The 24,342-nt window shown below is 34.7% G+C and overlaps 1 protein-coding gene across 6 annotated transcripts in view; it reads left to right on the forward strand.

Moving 5' to 3' along the window:
- Nucleotides 1–24,342, forward strand: part of LOC149808282 (cytoplasmic dynein 1 heavy chain 1-like) — a 231,803-nt gene that overhangs the window by 185,083 nt on the left and 22,378 nt on the right. For 4 of the 6 annotated variants that reach the window (XM_089975555.1, XM_089975563.1, XM_089975577.1 and 1 more), the window contains 12 exons: nt 480–551; nt 5,407–5,482; nt 8,443–8,603; nt 9,094–9,205; nt 9,738–9,922; nt 10,577–10,690; nt 11,090–11,260; nt 11,493–11,594; nt 13,552–13,673; nt 15,137–15,243; nt 19,569–19,738; nt 24,055–24,069. In XM_089975555.1, the coding sequence (XP_089831681.1) occupies nt 480–551; nt 5,407–5,482; nt 8,443–8,603; nt 9,094–9,205; nt 9,738–9,922; nt 10,577–10,690; nt 11,090–11,260; nt 11,493–11,594; nt 13,552–13,673; nt 15,137–15,243; nt 19,569–19,738; nt 24,055–24,069 (1,407 nt within the window). The remainder of the gene's footprint in view (nt 1–479; nt 552–5,406; nt 5,483–8,442; nt 8,604–9,093; nt 9,206–9,737; nt 9,923–10,576; nt 10,691–11,089; nt 11,261–11,492; nt 11,595–13,551; nt 13,674–15,136; nt 15,244–19,568; nt 19,739–24,054; nt 24,070–24,342) is intronic. The other 2 variants (XM_089975569.1, XM_089975574.1) reach the window with 1 other exon arrangement.

Here is a 24,342-nt window from a genome sequence, read left to right on the forward strand (position 1 = left end):
TTAAATCTGTCTTAAGCATTAGTTAAGGAGATATTGGGGTCAGACACATTTAGATAATTTCTTTATATAATTCCAGTTTAATTTATCTTGTGTTCACAATTTAAGTTCATTTGTTCCTTTATTGATATTTTTGTTTAATTTGTTTCTCTACAAGATGATTACTTCTCAGAAATTCAAATCCTGATCTCAGGGGTAGAGAATTGGAATTGTCACTTTTGTGCCTGATTTCACCAACAAGCAATAATGTTTTTATAGATCTTTGCCCCACTATATTAATGATAGCATTGTGCTTGTCTCTCCATCCATCTGTATGTCCATATATCTATTGGTCACATTGTTTAGCATTTAGGTCAGTTTTCAGGCACTTATGGTGGGACATCCATGTTCCATGAGTATATTTATATATAGCTTCTATCAATGGTAATCTGTCATAAGCTTTATTACATTTTTGTAAAAGTCTTCGTTAATGGATATTTCAGCAAGCAGCAGTTACACGACTGAGTCAGCTTCCACAGTTCAAGCAAATTGTTGATGAAATAAAGAGTAATGTGGTAAGTATCTGAACATATAGCCACTTGTCTGGTGAAATTTCTAAATAGTTAATACACTAAGAAAAGTTTTCTCAAGAACCAGGGTAATTCTCAAGAAAGAAAAATGAACACAACATATACTTAGGTATTATCAATGATTTTACAGCAGTCTGTGCAGAGTGGCACACAAGTTATCGAGGTTTTATAAACAATCCTGATTTTTAAGGGCAAACATTGGCAAAGATTTTCTACTTTAGTATTCCTTAAAAAGAGAAGGAACATTGTTATATGCAACATTTTATTTGCAAAACTAGCAATTGTCAATTAAGAATTCTTTGTCACATTTTCTTCAAGTACAGTATTGGTTCATAAGCAGTAGTATATTTTTTTAAACAAGCATGGTCTGAGATCATGAGCTAAAATCTTTATGCACCAATTTTACCACCTTCATTATTGATGATGCTATAGTCATTTGTAATCTGTTCTAAAGAAAGTGATGGTCTGGCTTCGGCACTGACACTCATTATCTATTTTGAGTTTATTAAAGATATCAAGTCAGCAAACTCAAATGTTTCAAGTTATTACATGCCTGTGTTAAAGTGTATGAGTGAGAGAGTGGTCAAGTTTATTTTCCATTACAGAGGCAAGGATTCTGAATTCATTAAGTGACCATATATTATTTTATGTTAATTCTTTTTTTCTTCATCTCTTTGCCAATATAATAGACTGCTAAAATAGGAAGCAAGGTAAAATATTGTTTAATGTTCCATGTAAAATCTAAATTGCTTAAGTTGTTGTGTACATTTATTTTCCCAGCAAATACCAGTACCTACTATAAAAGTCAATCCACATACATTAATTGTTTCCTGTAAGTTTGTACTTCTGAATTTAGCCTTGTTATTTGAATTATGTTGCAAATCAGCTCTGGAGATCATTATGCTATACCATGTTCAGTTTCTATAGCTGTCAACTGTAGCCCTGCTATTTGAATTCCTTGGCTTTAGAGATCAGTATGCTGTTATTCACTGTTCAGTTCCATAGCTGTCAGCAGTAGCATTACTATCTGGATCCCTTGGTAAATCAGCTTTAGAGATCAGTATGCTGTTATTCACTGTTAAGTCCCATAGCTGTCGGCTGTAGCCTTACTATCTGGATCCCTTGGTAAATCAGCTTTAGAGATCAGTATGCTGTTATTCACTGTTCAGTTTCCATATCTGTCTGCTGTAGCTTTACCCTATTTCATTTTTAAAAAATTTACACAAAAAATGATTATTAATTTCAGTGTGCGAAAAATTATATGTAAAACAAATAATTATCATTTTATCATTTTGTGGTACTGACTGTGTACGAAAAATAAAGGGATCATACCCAAACAAGTTCTGTAGAACACGCGCTACTCAACACACTAAGGGTACAAACGTAAAAAAATATATATTTTCTGTCTCATTCAGCTATGAACTCAAGAATCAAATTACAATAAAAATAAAAGTATTCAAAAAGATCATTGTTGTTATGAGAGGATAATGTCTCCGTGTGCAAGCTCATTTGCATTTTCAGCATAATTCTTTGTAGTTGTTGCGGTGTGTACTGTTGGGCAAAATGATTAAGATGGTTTGAACATTAATTAGTTATGGGTATTATTTATTTGTAAATTGTACATAACAATACGAGTCCACACATGAAGAAATTAAGTGCAACTGGTATTCATACAGTAACAATAATCTCGTCAAATTGCAATAAAAAAGTTAAAGAAACAATGTATTCGTAGTTTGGCTTATCTATATCATACAGCGGTATTTTTTTCAAAGCTGCTTGAAATGTGAACTTCTCCGTGAGCAAACAAAAATATCAAAATACTTTGTAAAAAAAAAAGTCATAAAAGAAGGAAATAATCCATGACCTGTCTGCACATCATAGTTTGATGTATCTATATTTTACATCAGTATTTTACCATGCTTTTTAAAATGCTAACTTCTCTCTTGATTCAAATAAAGAAAACATCAACATATTTGTTTAATAAGTAATAAAAGAATGAAATGAATTATAAATGGTGATTCTTTGAAGACCTAGTCACCTGTTTCATTATTTGATGCCTCAGTTACAAATTTGCGGGAAGCTAACAAAAACTCGGATAAGTTTTAATTGAGGCAACAGATAGTTGTTTTTCATTTGGGATTATGCTCAGAAGAAAAAATACATTGGTAGTTTGACATCTATATCGTACATCTGTATTTTTTCAAAGCCGTTGGAAGTGCAAAATTCTCATCTTGGTTCAAGTGAAAAACAGAAGTATGTGGTTAAAAAAAATTAATAAGCGAAATTAAAAGTGACCTTTCTGTGTGATTATAAATAGTGATTCTTTTGTTTCTTAATCATTTGATTCATTATTCAATGTCTTACTTAAAAACGGACCCAATGTTAATCACTGTTTATATCATGCACTTAGCAAAACAATACTTTCGCCACTGGACCTATATAAATCCTAACTTGGCATATTTTCGAAGCTGTTTAAAATGGGAACCTGCCCAATCATAACACATCAAAATATGAGGTTAAAAATAATACCAAAGAAAAACAACAACACTAAAACCCACCTTAGCTGTATAAATTCATATATCTATTCTCTTATTAATTTTTGTAAAAAAACAAAATGGCAGTAAGATATTTTCAATCTTTTTTGCAAACGTAGATCTTTGTAAAAATGTTATGTACAGTAATTTAAAGGATTTTTCAAAAATGCAAAAAAATATTATATATTTAAATAATTATATTTTGATAACTAGATTATGTACAAAAAATTAAAGGGTATGAAAAACAACATGAAATACGGTACTATCTGGATCCCTTGGTAAATCAGCTTTAAAGATCAGTATGTTGGTATTCAGTGTTTGCATATTCATTACCGATAGTCTTGCTGTTGAAATTCCTTGGTAAGTCTGCTCCAGAATCAATAATGCTGTTACACAGCTGTCAGTTTTAGACTAGCAGTTTGATTCCCTTTGCACATCAGCTCTAGATATCAGTATGCTGTTACACAGCTGTCAGTTTTAGACTTGCAGTTTGAATCCCTTTGCACATCAGCTCTAGATATTAGTATGCTGTTCAATGTTGATTTTTCACAGCTGTCATCTTTTTTACTTGCTGTTTGAATTCCTTTGTGAATCAGTTTTAGAGATCATTATGCTGTTGTTCAGAGTGTAGTTTACACTGATGTCAGCTATAGACTAGTTGTTTGAATCCATTTACCAATCATTGCAAGAGATCAGTATGCCATTCATAGTTCAGTTGACACAGCTGTCAGCTTTAGTCTTGCAGTTTGAATCCCTCTGCAAATCCGGTAAAGAGATCAGTATGCCATTCAGTGTCCAGTTTACACAGCTGTCTGCTGAATTTTTAGTTTTCCTGCAGTTATTGTATTTTTGCTATATTTAACTTTAGTTCTTACACAAAATATGATTTTTCACAGAAGTCATCACAGATATTGTGGTTATGAACCACCAGTTTAAGGATTCCAACAAACTAATCCACCTGCAAAGGCATTAGGACCCTTTTGCCAGTCCAGAAATGCAAGAAGTGTCTGGTTTTGCAGAACCACAAAAACTTGATATGCATGAAATTAATTTACAGTATTCTGGCTTTGAAACAGGGTTGACAGCTGAAACTATATTTCGATTTGCACGTCTGTACAGTAAATAATTCTTTTTGTCCAATTATATTGCTTTTCAACAAAAGCTTTTGGTGATTTTTATTTAAATATTGGTGTAGAAATTCATACTAAATGCTACTGTACTAAATATTTCTTCCCGTCAGTAAACTTCCTTGTGAACTATGTACTGTAAATCAAGTTCCTTGTGAACTATGTACTGTAAATCAAGTTCCTTGTGAACTATGTACTGTAAATCAAGTTCCTTGTGAACTATGTACTGTAAATCATGTTCCTTGTGAACTGTGTACTGTAAATCAAGTTCCTTGTGAACTATGTACTGTAAATCATGTTCCTTGTGAACTGTGTACTGTAAATCAAGTTCCTTGTGAACTGTGTACTGTAAATCATGTTCCTTGTGAACTGTGTACTGTAAATCATTTTCCTTCTAAAGTATATATTGTAAATCAAATCCCTTGTAAGCCATGTATTGTAAATCATGTTCCTTTTAAGCCATGTATTTCAAATTAAGTTCCATGTGAAGCATGTACTGTATATTATGTTTTTTGTAAACCATGTAACGTAAATCAAGTTCATCAAGTTCTTGTAAACCATATATTGTAAATCAAGTTCCTTGTGAGCCATGTATGGTAAATTGTGTTCCTTGTAAACTAAATCAAATTTGACATGAAGCATATATTATAAATCATGTTTCCAGTGAACCATGTCATGAAATTGACATCAGCATGTCATTTGTTCTTTTTAGTAGGAAACAAATTTGCTCAAAAATGTTAATCTTGCTTAAATTTTCTGTTGAAAAGATAAAACATCCAGCTTTAATCCAGCCAATGCCTACAAGGAGGAATATGGAAGCATGTAAGATGTTAGTAAGACAATGTAAACAGCTGGACACATATTTTTTGCATTAAAAAAATGATGTTTATTGTCCTCCAGTTTTATTTTGAAAATTAAAAAAGAAAGTATAATGGTTAAAAATAAGGTTATTAATGTCACAGTGAGAATATGGAAGTTGTCTGTTTTCCCAAGAATGTTTCTTTTATTCTTTGGGTTAGTGTGTGTGTATGTGTGTGTGTATATATATATATATGTATGTATGTATGTATGTATGTATGTATGTAAAGCCAAATAAATCCTTCACCTTTTTAAATGTTAAACTGTAAACTGGTACTATTGAAGCCTTTTATGTCTATGTATTAATGTTGTGCATTTCAGGAGTTTCAGAGCTGGCTTGAGTGTTCAGCTCCAGAGGAGAGTGTCCCTCAGATTTGGGAAGAGGCTAAACCACTTAGTAAGTATAGAAATTACCACCACAACCATCAACATCATCATCATCATCTGGTAAATTGTGCTTTTAATATAGTTACAGTGGTCAAGTTTCAAAATTAGAAAGTTGGAAGTTATCAAATTTAAGTTAAGTTTCATATTATAAGTGAATGAAATAAAACATTAACTTGTATTTAGCACTTGGGAATTGGTATTTGGTATAAAATAAAGTAAGTTTGGCTTCAGTGTTTAAAGTTTGTCAAGATACCTAAATGTGCATTATCTCTTAATTCTAAAATGACAAAATCAAAACAACCAAAATGTCACACAAATTTCAATGATGGATGGAAAGTAGAATTTCTTTGAATCAAGTTCAGAGGACATGAGTAAACGTTCTGCCCTTCCACTGAATGTGTGTGTATTTGTGGATATTTAATGGAGCTTTAATAATTTGAATCATATCGCTATGATGCCTGCAGTGTGACAGTTTATAGTGATGTCCAGCACTGGGGCATCATGCCACAGACATTTAGCATCATGTCCCCCACCCAGTCACATTATCATGACACCAGGCTGACCAGTCCTAACATGAACCTCTTGATGCTTAGCGCCATGTGAGGCAGCTGCTAGTAACATTTTTATACAAGTCTTTGGTATGTTTTGGAGATGGGGGCGAACTTGCATCAGACTTGGATGCTCTAACCAATTAGGCCACAGATTGGTTACCTGCCTTTCCTGTAAAGCTGACTTTAAAATCTACCTTGGCAAGGAGGACAAAATGCCTCTTGTAGAAACACCATCTCAAGAAAGCATATTAAATATGACAACAAGTACACCATCACTGAAATCCATGTTTATGAAATTGGTATCAAATGTAGATAACAGTATACATGCCAAGACACTGCTTGCCATACTTGTAGCTGAACATACGTTAGCAGATTGATATTCAGGTATAGCCAAATAAATGTTTCCTGACACAGAAATCACACACAAGTTCTCATTCAGATGAACAGAAACTATTCACATAGTGACAGGTGCTCTGGATCTTCATTGAGATAAGAAAGATGAAGACATTTGTGCAGTTAAAATTCCACCATTTTCATTGAAAATCCTACCTCTTATGAAGTAAAAGTTATAACCAAATTTTGAAAATTTCTCAATTTATCCTAAGTTGACTTCATTTCTGTCACATTTATGGAAAAGGCCTGTACATTTTGTGGTCAACAATATCATGGTGATTGTGGCCAGAAGAAATATGGGTTTTGCAGAATAACTTATATTCTGAAGCAAATTCCTTAGCCACACTTTATGGATGACTTGAAAATGGATATTAATTATATGTATGGAGTCTTTGGACTTGAATTCAGAAAATAATCCTTTCTTGACAGTAACTGTAACTCCTGGTCCAGAGACCCCCATTGGTCCGTAGCCTTCAGAGTCAAACCTACTAGCTCCTACAGTGAGGGCTGTACTTTGTCATACATTTTGACCAAGCTTTACACACATAGCTTAACAGGTGGATGCATGACTATAATAGATATGGCAGACCTGCAAACCCTTTCGATTTGACCATAAGTCTTACTGAATGGACCCTTAGAAGGAAACATTATGAAAACATGATCATTGCAGTCACATCCAGATACTAGCTTATCTGTGTTTCTTATCAGATGCAGTGGATTTCATCAGGGAACCATTCTAACTTTACACCAGTACCTCAGATGCTTTGAACTGCCCATATTTTTCATGCAAAATATTGTTGTTATTGTTGTGGGGTTTAACGCCATTTTTCAGCACACGATACGCTATACATGGTGGCCAGTATTAATGGTGGAGGAAGAACCCGGGAAAACCCCAGAAAGAACCACCAACCCACGAGAAGCTACTGGCAAGCTTTCTCACATACCCACATTGGCAGAATCTTAGACTCGAACCGCCGCAGACAGAGGTGAGATGGCAGTGATCCATAACGAAGAACGCTTTAGACCACACAGCCACTCAGGGGCCCCACATGCAGAATGTAAGCATGATCAAGATAATGCTTCCAACAAATGAAAATACATTCAGGGTGATAGGGGCAATTTGCCTCTTCAAGAACAGTCATCACTGAAGTGTAAAATGGAATATTAAGAATTGGGGAGGAGCAAGAGAAGCAACAGTCATGTTTTTATTGGACATTAGTTGATCTGAGTACTTCTTAAGGCAGGGGAGATGATTGCCATCACATAATGAAATTGAAGGGAAAAACAAAGACTATGTCAAGTTGAGTGATGGCAAGAAGACAATGAGTTCCATGGGGTTTGGAGCTACAGTTTCTGAAACCACTGGAGTTAATTAAGGTCTAAATGGTTTTAGTTGAACAGTCTCAAATCACATTTCGGAACCTTTTCAATGTAAATTTTTCAGGTCAACAATAGCAGTACATAATATTTTGTTGCAATTTTCAGAAAATTGGTCTAACTTACAAAAAATGTACATTGCTTTATGGATAAGTCATGTTAGGGTTGACTGGTCTGATATCAGATGACAAGCATTGGGTCAGGAGTGGGAGAGAAAAATGTAATATATAGCACATGTAGATTTGCTATGGAAATATGTCTGGTTTCAGTTGCACTGGTTGATCAAGCTGTAAATAGTGTAAGCAACCAGTGTGAGTTCACATGGATTGGACTGGCATCACCTGCTCTTGTGCAGGCAATCGGGAAACCCTGTTGCCTTATGAGCCACTGGTATATTCAGGAAAACCTAAGTTAAACTAAGAGATTTTTCAAGGTTGTTCAAAAATAGGTCCTTTACCAAACCTTGTTATGAAAAAAAAACATAACCATGAATGTATTGTTAGAATTGGGAATCGGTCATAATTTTGAAATCTTTATCTTAGAAATTGGGTCCATCTGTATTGGAATTTATGCCTATTTTGGGTTCCAGGGGATTCTAGAAACATCTAAACCTTCAGTATTTTTGTATATAGTTTCTTTTCTTTACTAGGTTCAGTTGGGAAGGCTGTGAACAGTTTGTTAGTTGTCCAGACCTTTCGGCCAGACCGACTCATAGCCATGGCCAGGCTGTTTGTTCAAAAAGTCATGGGTGTTAACTTCATACACAATGCAGAAAAAGAACTGAATATGGCAGAAATTATAGAAGATGAGGTAGGTTTTAACCTTTGACAATGGTCTGTTGTAATATATTTGCACACAGACACAGACATACACACACACAGACAGACATACACACACACACACACACACACAGACATACACAGAGTCATAAGTAGGATGTAAATGCTCTGCTATCTAATGTTCTGAAATTGTTGAATTCCAGTAGTAGTCTTGAACATGAAAATAAATTTTGGATTGCTATACACTTTCTCTAAAGAAACAAGTTTTTAAAATAAATTACGAAGGTTGTTGTTCTGATTTTAAAGATACTTCGTAATGAAGCTCATTTTCATACAAATATACTGAAATTATTTATTTCACTGGTATAAATTTAAGACTCCAATATTCTTGAAATTTGGAAATTTTTGTATTGAAACTTAATTCAGAGAAAAGGCATCTGCAAAAGATGGGACTTGGGAGAGATGTGGATTGCTAAAACTTGAATGTCATAATCTATTGATGCTGTTATATCTTCTCTCAGATAAAAGCTAACACTCCAGTCCTGATGTGCTCAGTACCAGGTTATGATGCCAGTGGTAGAGTTGAAGACTGGGCTGCAGAGTTGGGAAAACAGATCACCTCAATAGCTATTGGTGAGTGTTCTTGTAACTCACGATTCTGTTCCAACAGTATTGATATGTGCAATTTTCTGCTGCAGACTTGATAAAAGATTTTCATAGTCATAAAATCTTGTACATACCTATAAAATGTAGTTATCTCCATATAGTCGGAATGTAACTACAGATCTTCCACTTATCCTGATTTACTCTGGGTCATCCTGGCGTTTTGATCAGAAAAGCAAAAATTCCAGTTTTCCAAGTTTCTACCAAAAATTCTGATATTTAATAATGCCCACCCCCCAAAAATACATTTTGATTCATGATATTCATGCCACCCTCAAAGAGAGTAAAAGTGATGCAGAAATTGTGCAAGGTATACACTACAGTATCAATTTTCCATTTTCATCTTTACGCCGATATTTAGTTTATTAATTGAATTAACACTAAATATCAGAATTTCCTTTGTATAAGGCTGGCCTTTTTACTCTTTGAGACATCCATTCCATTTTGGCTAACTGAGTCAAATTCCAATGTATATTCTGTCAATTTTAATTGCTATTTACAGGTTCTGCGGAAGGATTCACCCAGGCAGAGAAAGCTATTAACTCCTCCAGCAAATCTGGACGATGGGTGATGCTGAAAAACGTGCACCTAGCCCCACAGTGGCTGGTACAACTGGAGAAAAAACTGCATAACCTAGCCCCCCACCCTAGCTTCAGACTGTTCCTCACCATGGAGATAAATCCCAAGGTGAGTCTCACAGGTCACTGATAACTGATCACTGTTGCTACTGTAATGAATTATAATTAAAGACTTGAAATGTTAGCTTTAATAATTTCCATAACTTCATCTGCCAATCAGTGAGGCTAACTGAACAGACCTTGACCTCTGTCACCATGATGAATGATAAAGAAATTGGCTTCATATTAATTTTTCACTTGCAGGTTGTATTAAGTTTGAAATTCATGCTGATATTTGTTAATTTTAATAATCTTACATTATTTTTGCTGTCTTAATTTTTATTTATGGAAGGTCATCTAGAGAATCATTTAAAATTAAACTAATTCCTCAGGTTTTGGCTTTGTCACATTTCTTTGGCAATTATATTTGATCACCCATAGCAAACAATTAAGTGCTGATTTATCCCATGCTGTATTATTTAGTTCATGGTTAGCATTCCAAACTTGCCAAGTGTATGGGTTCAAATCCTACCACTGAATCAGCCCATGTCAGATTCCATGTTGTGACTCTGGGCAAAGGACTTTACTCCAGTTGCCTCAAAACTCAATAACCTTCATGTGTTCCTGTGCCTTGCAAAGTAAACCAAACCAAAGAATGTTATATAAAACATCTTTTAATTTGAATGCAACAGTTGTTTCTTTACAATATTTTGTCTTGCTGTAGCTTCCAACCAACTTGCTGCGAGCTGGCCGTGTGTTCACCTATGAGCCTCCACCAGGTGTATCTGCCAATCTGTTAAGAACATTCAGCACTGTGCCAGCCACTAGGATGTGCAAGGTACAAACATATATTTTTTGTTATCCAAAATTAAGTTGGGATTTTTTTTTTTTTGTAAATTTTTCTTAACCTTTTCATAGTTCTAACATTTTTAATGCTAATCTTATTAGGCATACATTCAGGAAGACATACACACAAATAAAGCTTAAAGTTCTGCATATCTCTCAACCATTCAGCCTTTTTTTCCATGGCACTAGCGAGTAGTGTTTATATTAATGACACAGAAATATGTACAAATTAATCTTAGATATTTATCAATGCTTTTTATGACCTTATGACCTCGTGTGCTTCATCATAAATATACATGCTCACTTTAGAAATAAAAACTGTCTTTGTGCTGTTAGCTGATATCTCTCCTTAACTATCACAGCATTGCTAACACAAACATTTGTCTTCCAGGCTCCCAATGAAAGGAGCAGACTCTACTTCCTCCTTGCCTGGTTTCATGCCATTGTGCAGGAGAGAATGAGGTATACCCCCTTGGGCTGGGCCAAAAAGTATGAGTTTACCGAATCAGACCTAAGAGTAGCATGCGACATGCTGGATACATGGATTGATTCTGTTGCCATGGTAAATGTTATCACTACATGTTTTATTATCACATCAGTTTATAAATATGCCTGTTTTTAAATAGTATTATGATTTCTTTATTTAACTGTTTGTTGAAAATAAAATACAGTTATTGTTGACTTTAATAATTCATGCTAGCTATTAAATTGTACTTTTGCTTATAAGGTTTATAAATGGCCTTTACAGACCAAATTTGGTGAATTCACGATAATGGTTTTTCTTACATTTAAAGGGTCGTACCAATTTGTCACCAGAAAAGGTTCCATGGGATGCAGTGAAGACACTTCTCTCCCAGTGTATCTATGGAGGAAAAATTGACAATGACTTTGACCAGGTAATTGGTGATGCTGTCGACCTACTGGATTTTGTATCTTAAGATTTTAGCCTGTTCAACTAAGTAATGTTCTTTGAGAATGAAAAATAGGCCAAAAGAGTGACACATTCTTTAATGGAGCCTTCCTTTGGAGAAGCTTGAAATTGCAGTCCCTTTGACATCCATGTTCATTTCCTTAGTGTCCATTCACATTCTAGATTAACTACAATTTCCAAAGTTTTACATAATAGTTCAATATTACAGTTTCTCCTCAGCCAAATAAAAGTAGGCTTGATAACAAAGTAGTTTCGTGTTTATGATATCTGTTAAAGTAGGGCTTGATAACAGAGTGGTCTCTTGTTTATGGTATCTGTTAAAGTAGGGCTTGATAACAAGGTGGTCTCTAGTTTATGATGTCTGTTAAAGTGTGGCTTGATAACAAAGTGGTCTCTCTCTTGTTTGTGATATCTGTTAAAGTAGCACTTGGTAACAAGGTGGTCTCTTGTTTATGATATCTGTTAAAGTAGGGTTTCATAACAAAGTGGTCTCTTGTTTATGATATCTGTTAAAGTGGGGCTTGATAACAAAGTGGTCTCTTTGTGATATCTCTTAAAGTAGGGCTTGATAACAAGGTGGTCTCTTGTTTGTGATATCTCTTAAAGTAGGGCTTGATAACAAGGTGATCTCTTGTTTATGATATCTCTTAAAGTAGGGCTTGATAACAAAGTGGTCTCTTGTTTATGATGTCTATTGAAGTAGGGCTTGATGACAAGGTGGTCTCTTGTTCATGATATCTGATAAAGTGGGGCTTGATAACAAAGTGGTCTCTTGTTTATGATGTCTGTTAAAGTAGGGCTTGATAACAAGGTGGTCTCTTGTTTATGATATCTGTTAAAGTGGGGCTTGATAACAAAGTGGTCTCTTGTTTGTGATGTCTCTTAAAGTAGGGCTTGATAGCAAGGTGGTCTCATGTATATGATGTCTGTAAAAGTTGAGTCATTGTGTAGATCTAAGATTTGTGGATGGATGTTTTGTAATAGTATCACTTTTAGGCTTGATAGTTTTTTCTTCTGCAATTATCAGTTTAATCAATTGTAAAAAGTCTTTGAATATAAAAAGAACATCAGTTAGTGTTTGAAATCGATATTACAAAACCCATAATTTCTCTCGTTTATCACCTACTTTATGGCTGAAATCCTGCAGTATAGTCAAGGACATATGGAGCTCACAGATTGGCCCCTGTTTTGTCATAATAACTAATACAAACCATTCCCAGTAAAATTATGCTGACTTAGAGACAAACAAGCAATATCATGTCATGCAGTATGTTTTTTGCATCGTAGAGGAAGATAAAGGCATAATCATAGTAACAGAATGAGACTTGTGAGACATGGTTGTATCACATGATACTATGTTAGGTGGAGAAACCCATATTTCTTGGGTATGTTATACACATAAAACATTACAAATAATATCTTGGTATCATATAAGCTGAGGACATCATGTCCAAGGCATCAGAATTTACCATATATACTTGCTCCTAAGTACAAACCTACTGCAAACTACACTGACAAAGATCTTTCACGTAATGCTCAGGCAGATCAAAATGTATGCAGTATGTTATGAGTAATCAATAGAAAATCAACAAAGACCCCTATCTGCCAGCTTACTGTGTGATGGTGAATCAGGGTCTTCATTGTTTCCAGTTGGACTCTGCTTATAAGCAAGTATATACAGTAACTCCTAGTCATTTAACGATATTCATAAATAAAATCAGTATTTTTCATCATGTAGAGTTTTACACTTATGCTCATTTCAACTGTGATTTATGTAACGCTTTGAATAATTTCACTCATGTGCTCACCAAGGCTCACAAAATAAATTATTTGACTTGTTTCATAAATTTCATTTCAAATGAGCTCTTGTGTAAGACCATCAGATAAATATTTCCTTCAAAAAATAATCTTTCTGCTCACAGCGTCTGCTGACCTCATTCATTCAGAAGTTGTTCACAGCCAAGAGCTTTGAGAGTGACTTCACATTAGTGGCTGCATCTGTTGGAGGTCAGAGCAAGAAAATTGTTGTGCCAGATGGATTCAGGTGAGCTGCAACCACCTCTGTCTTCCCATTATATTGTTCTTCTACAACCCCAACCCCACCCTTGCCTCAGAATTTAAGTTTTAATTAATCATGGCACATTTTGAATATCTTTAATCCAGACAAGCTGTATAGTATATGATAATGGCCTGGCCATGCTGTTTGTTTGCTGTATAGTGTTTGATAATAGCCTGGCCATACTGGGTGTTTGCTGTATAGTGTATGATAATGGTATGGCTATACAGGGTGTTTGCACATTCTATTGATAGACTCGAACTTGCCTCAGAGAACATGTATGTTAACCTTTCTCAAACTACCACATTTCAAGATTCTTTCAACTGAATTTCAGAAGAAATTAACCTGTGTACATCTGCAGTTTACTTGCCACTTTTTTGTTGAGCCCCACATTAGTGAGATAAAAGACGTAGCAGTTACCTTTCTGTCTGCAGAAACAGCATCAATAGTTTATGGTTTGGGTTAAAGACTTTAATTTCCAAGGCCCTATAATAGAATTTCATCATACTTGGCTAAGTGATTATGAAGCTCGGTTCATTCTTTAACACACATGCTTGCCCTTTTGACCTTGGGGATCAAGGTCACAGTCATAGAAAATTTCCATTAAGGTATTGGTTTAGTTTTTTTTATTATTTACTTATATTTCACAAAATTATATGATGGGTTTTGTTCATACTTGGGATGAGTCATTAGGAAGTTAGAACAATTCATTACGCAACATGCTTGCTTGCCTTTTGACCTTGGGGCCAAGGTCACAGCAAGAAAATTTGCATCAAGTTTTGAGTTAAAAATTATTTTTAAGTCACCTGACCAAATGCCACATGAGCTCATTGTATGGCATTTTATCCATCATGCATGATCTCTCCATCAGTCAACACTTGTTTGTTGACATTCTTGAGGCTTCTTTTCAGACTTTACATGAAAACTTGTACCACCAAGACCTCAAGATGAATTAAGTTATGAGTGACATCCATGCATATTTATGTAGAGAGGTCTTTAACTATTTAATATATTGTAATTATATGTTTCATGGGCAGCTTGGCAAAATGCAAATTTGAAATTACAGGCATCAACATACATTATGGATTGTTAATAATAAAAAAGTTCAAGTAACTATATACCAAACTGGAGGAGTAACTCGAAACTTTGAGTACTGCCCCAGGTGTGGAGTTAATAGCCTCCCCCATACATTATTGTCAAACTGCCCTACATAATTATTGAAAGGGCCAAGAAAATCTGCATGCAACCTAAACTGTTCAAGAATGGTCGCAGTAGACATTATATACATTAAAAGAGTGTTGCTTAGCCCAGATCCCAGATAATGTAAACTGCTTGTCCATTTTGTGCAAAGAAAGTGATGCTATATATATTTATTATATCACCTCTATATTTTCTGTTTCATACATGTGTTGCCAGAAGGATATCACCTGCAATATATTTTTTTTCTTCAGACGTGAGCAGTTTGTTCAGTTTGCAGAGCACCTAGAAAGTGAAAAGCAATCGCCATCTTGGTTAGGTCTGCCCAACAATGCTGAGACTGTATTGCTTACAAATCTTGGTAAGTTAAGTAAAATTTTTATGTAAAACCTGAATTTTGAAGAGAAAAATGAGTTGTAAAATTAGAATGGCAAGTATGGAAACTGAAAGAAATGAAAATAGCATCAGCTTTGGAATTTTAGGTACATACTTAGAATGCTTCAGAAAATGAATGTTTTTCTTATTATTTTTTGAGAATTTGTGCATTAAACAAGTTGCAAGGAAATGGCTAAGTGATTTGCATTCTACCTTGAATTCATGTTTTTTTTCATTGCTACCTAAATTCATTGATTTGGAAAGCAGTTTTGTTGTTCCTACAAAAGGATTATGGTACACTAGGTCTTGAAATTTTTAGCATTTAGAGCCACAGAATCCACAAGTTTATGCATTACTAAACAAAAATTCAGTTATTTTTGTTGCTATCAGTTTTCATGGTTTTCCAAACAGTACATTTTGTTGGATACTTAAATTTATGGATTGGAGAAAGGGACCCATTATTGAATTTTGCTAAATGACATACTTGCTTATAAGTCGAGTCCAGCAGCAAACAACATAGACCCTTATCTGCTGTTGCATAATGGGTTAATTTATAAGGTAGAAGACTTCAATTTTAAATTGAGTACTTGTTTGCTGTTTAAAACTAATTGGGTATCTTTATGAACTTGTAAATTTAGTACATATATGTCAGTTGAGCTAAAAACTCTGACTACATACCGGCTGATTCAAGAATCTGTGTTTTAGAAGACATCCACAAAATTATTGTATCACGGTGCACTCAGTAATCCATCATATATTTACTTTAGTCCTAAAATTATTGTAGCAGGATTTCATATAAACAAATTATTTTGATCTTTCCATCATTAGCAGTGTACAAAACTAATAGAATCTATGTTGGGCTTGGCACTGAAACAAAGAAATCCTGTTAAATGGGTTGCCTTGTTTTCTTTATTGAAACTCAACAGATCAGGAATAAATGATGTAACTAGGAGCCTGGGATTTTGGTGCCAGCAATTAGAAAATCTTCGCCATCCATTTATTAATCAAAGAGGATAGCAAAACTAATTATTTTATTTCTTATGCATCAGATTACTGACTTGTTTTTCTGCAAATATGGAAGCCAGTTTTGCCCGATTACCTTATTTTCTACGTGTTGTCAGACACTATTTTGTATGTGTTGTCAGACACTGTTTTCTATGTGTTGTCAGACACTGTTTGAAAAGGGGGGGGGGCAAAATAAATTTTTTTGTTACCCGATTACCTTATTTTCTATGTGTTGTCAGACACTATTTTCTGTTTTTGAGAATGTAAGGTTTTTTGAGGGGTTTTTGGTGCCAAAATCTTATTTTCTTGCCTTCAATATTTGGACATTGTTTGAAAAGAATTTGTTTATATACTTGAGTTTTTGGACACATATGCAGCTATTGTGATAAAATAAGATAGACATGTGCCTCTTTCAGAAAGTTGGGGAATAGCTTGCTGTAATTAGAAAATAACCTTGACAAGTCAGATCTTTGATCCAATTTGGAGAATCACATTTCACTATTAATTAGTTTGCCAACACATATAATGAATAACATATGTACAAACTAAATTACTCACCTGTGGATAAAATGTCTCTGTTAAAAAGACATTAGAAGAACATGTCACCGTTTATTAAAAGAGATCAGCAAGAATGTCTTCATCTCAAAGAGTTTGTGCAATACCTCAGTGTAGATAACTAAAACCTGCATCTTGTTTCAGATTGGTCACATATATAGGAATCGGCTTTTTTATTGGATGAAAATATACATATATATGACTTTGGAAGTATTCAGATTCAATGTAGTTTGCTCTTAGTCTTATTAAAGTTTCAGTATTGGAATTGAATTGTTTATTGGCCTGTATTTGACAGGTGCAGGTTGTAGTTTTATCTACAATGGAGGTGTTAAACTAAGTTTTGAAATGATGACTTTCACTTTAATGGTTTCCTCCTTTAATAAAGGGTGACATGTTCTTCAGTTTTACCAATGAGACTGTTATCTATGGGTGAGTAATATAATTTTAAACAAATATTATTCTTTATACAATTGTTGGCGAGACAGTGAACAGTTAAACCTGGTTCTCCAAGCTTTGACAACTTAAAATGTACATGTAAGTTAACATTTAGTTAGTTGAACATAATATTTTAAGATGTTTTTGAATAGAAAAAAGTAGTTATTTTTTGCTGTCCAAAGACATGCAGAAAATATGGTACCTAAGAACAACCAAATTGACACAATCAGCAAGGCTAGAAAAGTAAGCATCCCAAATTCTCAGAATATCTCAGCCAGCTGGATAAGGATTTCAAGTTAGCATCAGCATCATGAAGGATGATCAGATTTTATGAAGAAATTTTTAAATGACCTAGCCATAAGGTAAAGTGAGCTTGTGGTATGGTCCTTCATTTGCCATGTGTCATTTCAGTTATTTGTAATTTATTTAAAAACAACTTGACCAGTTTGCATATGATTTTACATACGGGCATCAAGGCCTTTTATCAGATTTGTTTAAAGGATGTAGATCCATAATCCAGTTTGGTTGCTGTTACTGAATATGAAAGCCTTTTGTCAATTAACCCAACAGAATATGACCAATTTAACAGAAAACATCCAGTCAAGAAGGTCATTTAATTTGTGCAAATGTTGCTGGCATCCCATCAGATATGTCCACCATTAACAAAAAGAGAAGCAACTTCAGTTTACTACTACTATCAAGTTTCATGGCAATATTTAAAGTAGTTTATGAGCAGTGATATTTGTGCTAACAGACAGATAGTGGAAACATGTTATATGTAAGCTCTTCCACTCTACGATCAATAGAGCTAAAAATAAACATTATTCCAAAAAACAGATTTTGACCAGATGTGATATAAAGCATCTTGACATGAAGAGCTTTTAATTTTGTACACATCTGCCATAAACTATTACTAAAAATAGAAAAATAATGTAATACCTGCCCAAAAAAACACTGAAAAATTGTTAAAAGCTACGTTAAAAATCCTAATCACACACACACACACACAAAAGAAACCCATCAAACAGAATTTGACTGAGTACAGTCATCATGGTTCTCTTCTGGCAGCGTTACTCACACCAAAGAGATTATTTTGATTTTCACTTTAGATGTTGTTAGAAAACAAAGCTTTATTGATTCAGACAGATTTAGTGTAGCCATATGCATAGATATGTAAAAGAAATTTTCAGTTGCTTCCATTCCCCTTCTTCGACAAATTTCAAACTTGCAAGTAGTCTGAAATCCAAACACAAACTCAATTTCTGGAGCCAGCAATTTTTTGCTGAAAAGAGAACATCTGGTCTAAAATTTCTGCTTGTTCAACTGTATTTGTTATAACGTTTTCATTATTTGGTATCATTGTAAAGCTACATTTTTGCTCTTTTCTCTTAACATCATCCACTTCAGTCAATACTACCTATTGGCACAGAAATGCGGCACTCGGGGATAATGAATTAGAGAGAGCAAAATAATGGCATAAACAGGTCAAGTCAGTCAATTTAGCATTGAACTCACTCTGAGAGGATAGTTATGATTTTATAAAATGATAATGATAATTAGATCCCCGACCTCACAACATGTAATGGTTGACAATCAGCTATATTCATAGACCATGGCTAGTACTAAGTTGATGTACTGTAGACATTAGGGCAGGCTGAAAAGGACATGCTTATTTTATGAACTTAGACAAGTGAAGAGTGAATTATTCATCTTTACTAGAGATAGTCAAAGAAATAAATAGAAATATAGTATACTTCACTTGTGTGAGAAAACTACAGAATTTTTCAGCTGGTGAAAAGGCACATTTGGACTCAATTTTGCAAGGACTCCAAAAGATTAAGATTTTATGCAAAAGCAGAAGTAGTAAGTGACCAGTGGATGGGATTTAGTGCCAGTATCTCCATCCAGAGGAAAACCATGCTTCATCTGACTTCCACCTCAGTCAGCAGATGACTTTTTAGCACTTTTCTTGCTAAACAGGTTGGTGGATTTGCAAGGTTGTGGATGTACTTCTAATATGCATTATGTATGAAAGGGGTTGATTTGCCAGGTAGTGGATGTATTCTTGGCCAGCTGCTCATGTATTTGGCAATCAGGCAGATTTCATCCAGGTGAGTAATATCAGTTCTACTTGAGCCTCTTTTTTGTTAAGTCTTTTGAAAGTCATGTTGCATATGCTATAGCTAAATTTGCATGAAAGGCTTCATATCAAATGGAACCCTTGTTATCAGATGAGGAGTTAAAATTCTATCATAAATCTTAATGGCCCAATATCAGCATCAGTCTGCCAAAGATTGATAAGTCTGTCTGTTACAGGATCGGAAATGATAGCCAAATTGATGAGGACCCAGATTCTGGAAGCTGATGATGATCTGGAGTACGTGGAATCCACTGATAAGAAGGAGCAGCGTATGGCTGATGGGCGCCCAGCCTGGATGCGTACATTACAAAGCTCAGTGACCACATGGCTTGACCTCATACCAAAGGTAATATGAAATAAATATCTACCAACAGCCATCATTCTAGCTTTGGTGTGCATCTGTTAATAACACTGTTGTTGTTCACTCAGTTTTCTTAGATTTCTTCAAGAGCACATGTGTGTCACTTAACAGCTAAAAGAGAAATCTAAGGTCTGGAGTTTAGTACTTTCACTAGTTTCATCCTTCGTTTTTGTCAGGCTGCCTTGGCAACCATGTTCATGTCCATCAGTACATCTGTCTGAACCTTGCATTAACCTCATTGTTAAGATTTTGTTTCAGATTTATTTTCATTATTATTTTATCCCACCTTCAGATTTGGAATATAGCTACCATGTGTCTTTATCTAGCTAAAAAGTCCCCTCATTATCAAAATTTAGACTTTAGGAATTGGTTCAACTTGCAGGTCATGGCCAGCTTTTGCCCTTGATAAATTGTAGAACTGTTTAGTGAAACTGATATATTAAAATATATTAATGTTCAAATGCCAATCAAATATAATTCAGTTTAATTAGGTGCCATTACTCTAGCATTTCTTCAGAAACAAGGTTAACTTAATACAAACATGATTACCAAGACAAAGATAATTTTATGTACATGTTGATACCGAGTATGTACAAGGAATCTATGGAATACCAAACTAACCTAAGTCATGTCACAAGTAAAAAGGATATCCTGCTGGAGAATTTATTTCTGTTGATTATTTTTTTCATTTTCCAATTAGTGCAATACATTTTTCACTACTTAGATTTTTTTGGGTCCTGCTTAGATGAAAGTAATGAATACTACACATGTTAATCATCTAGTTAGGTCCAACCAAATGTTCACACACAGAAAAATATTGACCTGCAGTGTATCTTGTTAGGTCTAACCAAATGTTCACACAGAGAAAAATATTGACCTGCAATATATCTAGTTAGGTCTAACCAAACATTCACACACAGAAAATATTGACCTGCAATATACTTTTAAATGAAAAAAATTTCAAGGCTATTATTGATTGGCCGGATTGCAAAGTAGTTCTGGCTTATAGATTGATGATATTTGTCCGTATCAGTCCATCTGGTGGCAGCACTCAATATATAGGTTTCATTCAGCCCATTTTCTCTGGCATTCATATATGTATGACAGAACTAGGACATTAAAGCATTATATGATAGTTTATCAAATTCACCAGCATTTTTAGTTTCCTTAACAAGGTCACTAACTGGTGACCACTGATGACATTCATTTTGATTATTAAATTTCACACTTAATAGGTCCATGATAGTTTTCTAGCCCAGATTTTCCCTTGATTCTTTTGGCATTTTGTAAAGGATGAAGAATGTCCTCTCGGTATCAGCAATAGAATGGCAAAGACAAAACAACCATGCTCAGCCTGCAAAAAATTCTTAAGTTTTCCTGTGGCTGTGCTTTTAAGGCTGCAGACTGTTCAGTATTCCTGCAAGCTAAGTTCACCCCATGGAGAAAGTTCCTAAGTTGAATTTAAAATATTTTCCTGACTTAGCTGGTGGGTTTTTTGCATTGAGAGAAAGTGCACATTTCTACATTTTGACATGAACTAAAATACAAGAACTGCCTATAAATATTCCTCTTAAAACATCTTGAGGAACCCAGTAACAATTAAACAAGACAACAGTATTTAAATATTTACTCAAGTGTTTCTACCAAAATAATTTTTTTATACATCTCACCTTTTTATCTCATCTCTGTCAAAGGTGGTCTGATTTGTAATAAAAACTCTAAAACTATCATGGACCACCTTTGTTTCCTTTGTGACTTATAGTGCCTCCAATCATCCCACATTTGGCCTTAAACTTGCCAGATTACAACAGTGGGATAATCAATTAACAGCTTGTTAGCCTTCTTAATCTGATTACTCAGGTACTGCATTGCTATAACAGTTCTGGTACCAAGTAGACTGGTTCTGGCTGCTTTCTGTAATGGGTAAATAGGAGCTGTTAAAGTACTGTTGTTGTGTTTGTTTGGTTTTGTTCAGTTTTGCTGTTTTCTTTTTTAATCTTTTAATTTTCAAAAGCAGTATTTCTGTCCTACCACAAGTAGAATTACATGTATGGAAACTGTTGCTTGCAGATTCCTCTAACTTTGGGATACAGATTCATCATGAGGAGTTATATACCATTAAGTTAGAATGGATTGCTGTGATCTTCATTCCTTCAACATTTTCCAGGGTTAACCTTTTTGTTTAGTTTCCCAGATACTATTACATACAGCGTGATGTAACTTGGTAAATGTGTCATGACAAGTAATACACTCAAAACCTGGTCCCTGTGGCATATATTTCGCAATAAATAATGCTTTTCAACTGAAGAATTAAATAAATCAATACCTTGAGTTTCCATCCATCACACTGTGTAAGATTTGGATTGATGTTGCTCATAGTGGTTGGCCTACAGAAGTGATATTCCCAGTCATCATCCAAATCATAACCATTGGTTATATTCACCATTAACACTCTGAATAATTTCCACACCAGAAACATAATCTACAGTTGGACCCCTCCTTATCATAAGTAAGCCATTCATGCACATGTTGCCATGACTGCACTAACACCACAAATGCCCTTTCAGTATCCGACACATCCTTATCCAAAAACCATCAAATTGTCATTGTTATTGCTGACATCGCCACCTTTATCCTGACCAGTAGGACATGCCAACCCCCCAGTTCTTTCTCCCAGTAGTTCTCAATGTACTTTGGTATAATGGCATCCTAGGATTTGCCTCCAAAGTAAATCTAAAGTCCAATGAGAAATAATCTTTTTTTTTTTTTACAAGTTCTCTCTGAAATTATGCACTCATCCAGCAGTTGAATTATGGAAGTGGTATTCTTCACGAGGACGCTAATTTATATCTCTCAATCCATACTAACCTTGCTGTCTGGAGGTGGGTGAACAGGACAGATGTCCAGCAGTAGTAATGCCTTCTGCTCCATCTTAGCATTTCTCAGGAGGCATTGAACTGCTGGTGCAAGTTTACTCGGAAACCCGTTTTGAAACAAAGTAGCCATCATACATTTTTTATTGTATTATATGAAAAAGATAAGGACTTAATTTACATATGGTGCCTTGATAGCCAAGTGTTCTAAAGCCCTCACCATTATGGATCACTGCTGTCTCACCTCTGTCTACGTGGGTTTGAGTCTTGGGCTCTGCCAGTGTGGGTACATGAGAAAGCTTGCCAGTAGCTTTATGTGGGTTGGTGGTTCTTTCCGGTGTTTTCCCGGGTTCTTCACGATTTATACTGGCCACCATATATAGCAAATCTTGTGTTGAAAAATGGTGTTAAACCCTACAACAACAACAAATTCATATATGTATAATGAAAGCACCTCAACTACTTTAATTTTCCAATACAAAACAGTTTAAATTTGTGACTTCCTATTTTATTCAAACAAAATAGTAAAATCACCCACTCCTTTATTTTCTTAAGCACTTTGTGTTTATGTTCATCTGTTTCACAACCAGGGTAGTGTCAGGGATTGTTTTTATGACAATAACCGGTTTCATCACCTTTATATATCTGCTCTAGGAAACATTCATCTTCCACTATTAATTCCCTCAATTCATCTGGATAGGTCATAGCAACCTCAGCATCTGAAGAGCAGATTTCTCCCCAAACAATCACTTGGCTAATACCATGTCACTTCTTAAAATGGTATAGCTATCCACTGCTAGCTTTGAAATTTGAATCTGGCCTGTGTAAGTCATTGTGATATTTTCAACATTTAATTGTTATCTAATATTTGCTTTCATTGATAGATTACTTAACAGATTTCACAAAAATAAATATACAAATACAAGAAGCTGTCCACAGGCTGTATACCAGGCCCCCCAAAAAAGAAAAAAAAACTTTTTGGTAAATTAGTGTTGTACTCATCAAGATTTATCAACATACCAATTAGCATGACTCTGTAACCAACTGTATTTGAGAAATTGACTCATAAAAAAACTGTAACATTGAGGTTAATGGAGAGTGTATATTGATGGCAGTACAGACAGATGGGTGGACACACAGATGCCAAATTGATCGCTGTCATGCTTATGCCATGGTGGGCTTGACAAAACATGTTTTCAATTTAATCTTACCTAGTAGATATACTCGAGTTTATGTTTGCTAATTGCTTGAATTTGTTTTTCAGTGATTATTAAGAACACTGATTTATTTGAAATCTAAAGTATTCTTTAATGTCATCTTTTCTTCTATAGCCAAACTGAATTTTTTTAGAAATTTGTAGTATGGACATCATTACTCATGGTTCACTTTAAAGTCACTAATCCAATAATGTATTTGCTAATATATTAGGCATGTGAAGAAATGGTAAGTACGTATATACTGTATCCCACTTCAACACCCAAACAAGGTTTCCTACATCACCATTTAATTCAACAAATATTCAGATAAAACCTATGGTCATTGATTTGGTTACAGCAGTACCTCTTTTAATGCTTAAGTTTGGCTTTTTAGTCCTGCTTCAGTTAGTTTAGCAGGTATTGCATTTCCAGGTGACCAGCACTGATGGTGCCTTCATTATCATGGTAATTAATTGATTTCAATTAGATGAAGGCTATGGCCAAGGCTTTAAATGATTTA

The sequence above is a fragment of the Sinohyriopsis cumingii genome, chromosome 1 (genome assembly GCF_028554795.1).
Source record: "Sinohyriopsis cumingii isolate HCF-2022 chromosome 1, ASM2855479v2, whole genome shotgun sequence".
Lineage (NCBI taxonomy): Eukaryota > Metazoa > Mollusca > Bivalvia > Unionida > Unionidae > Sinohyriopsis > Sinohyriopsis cumingii.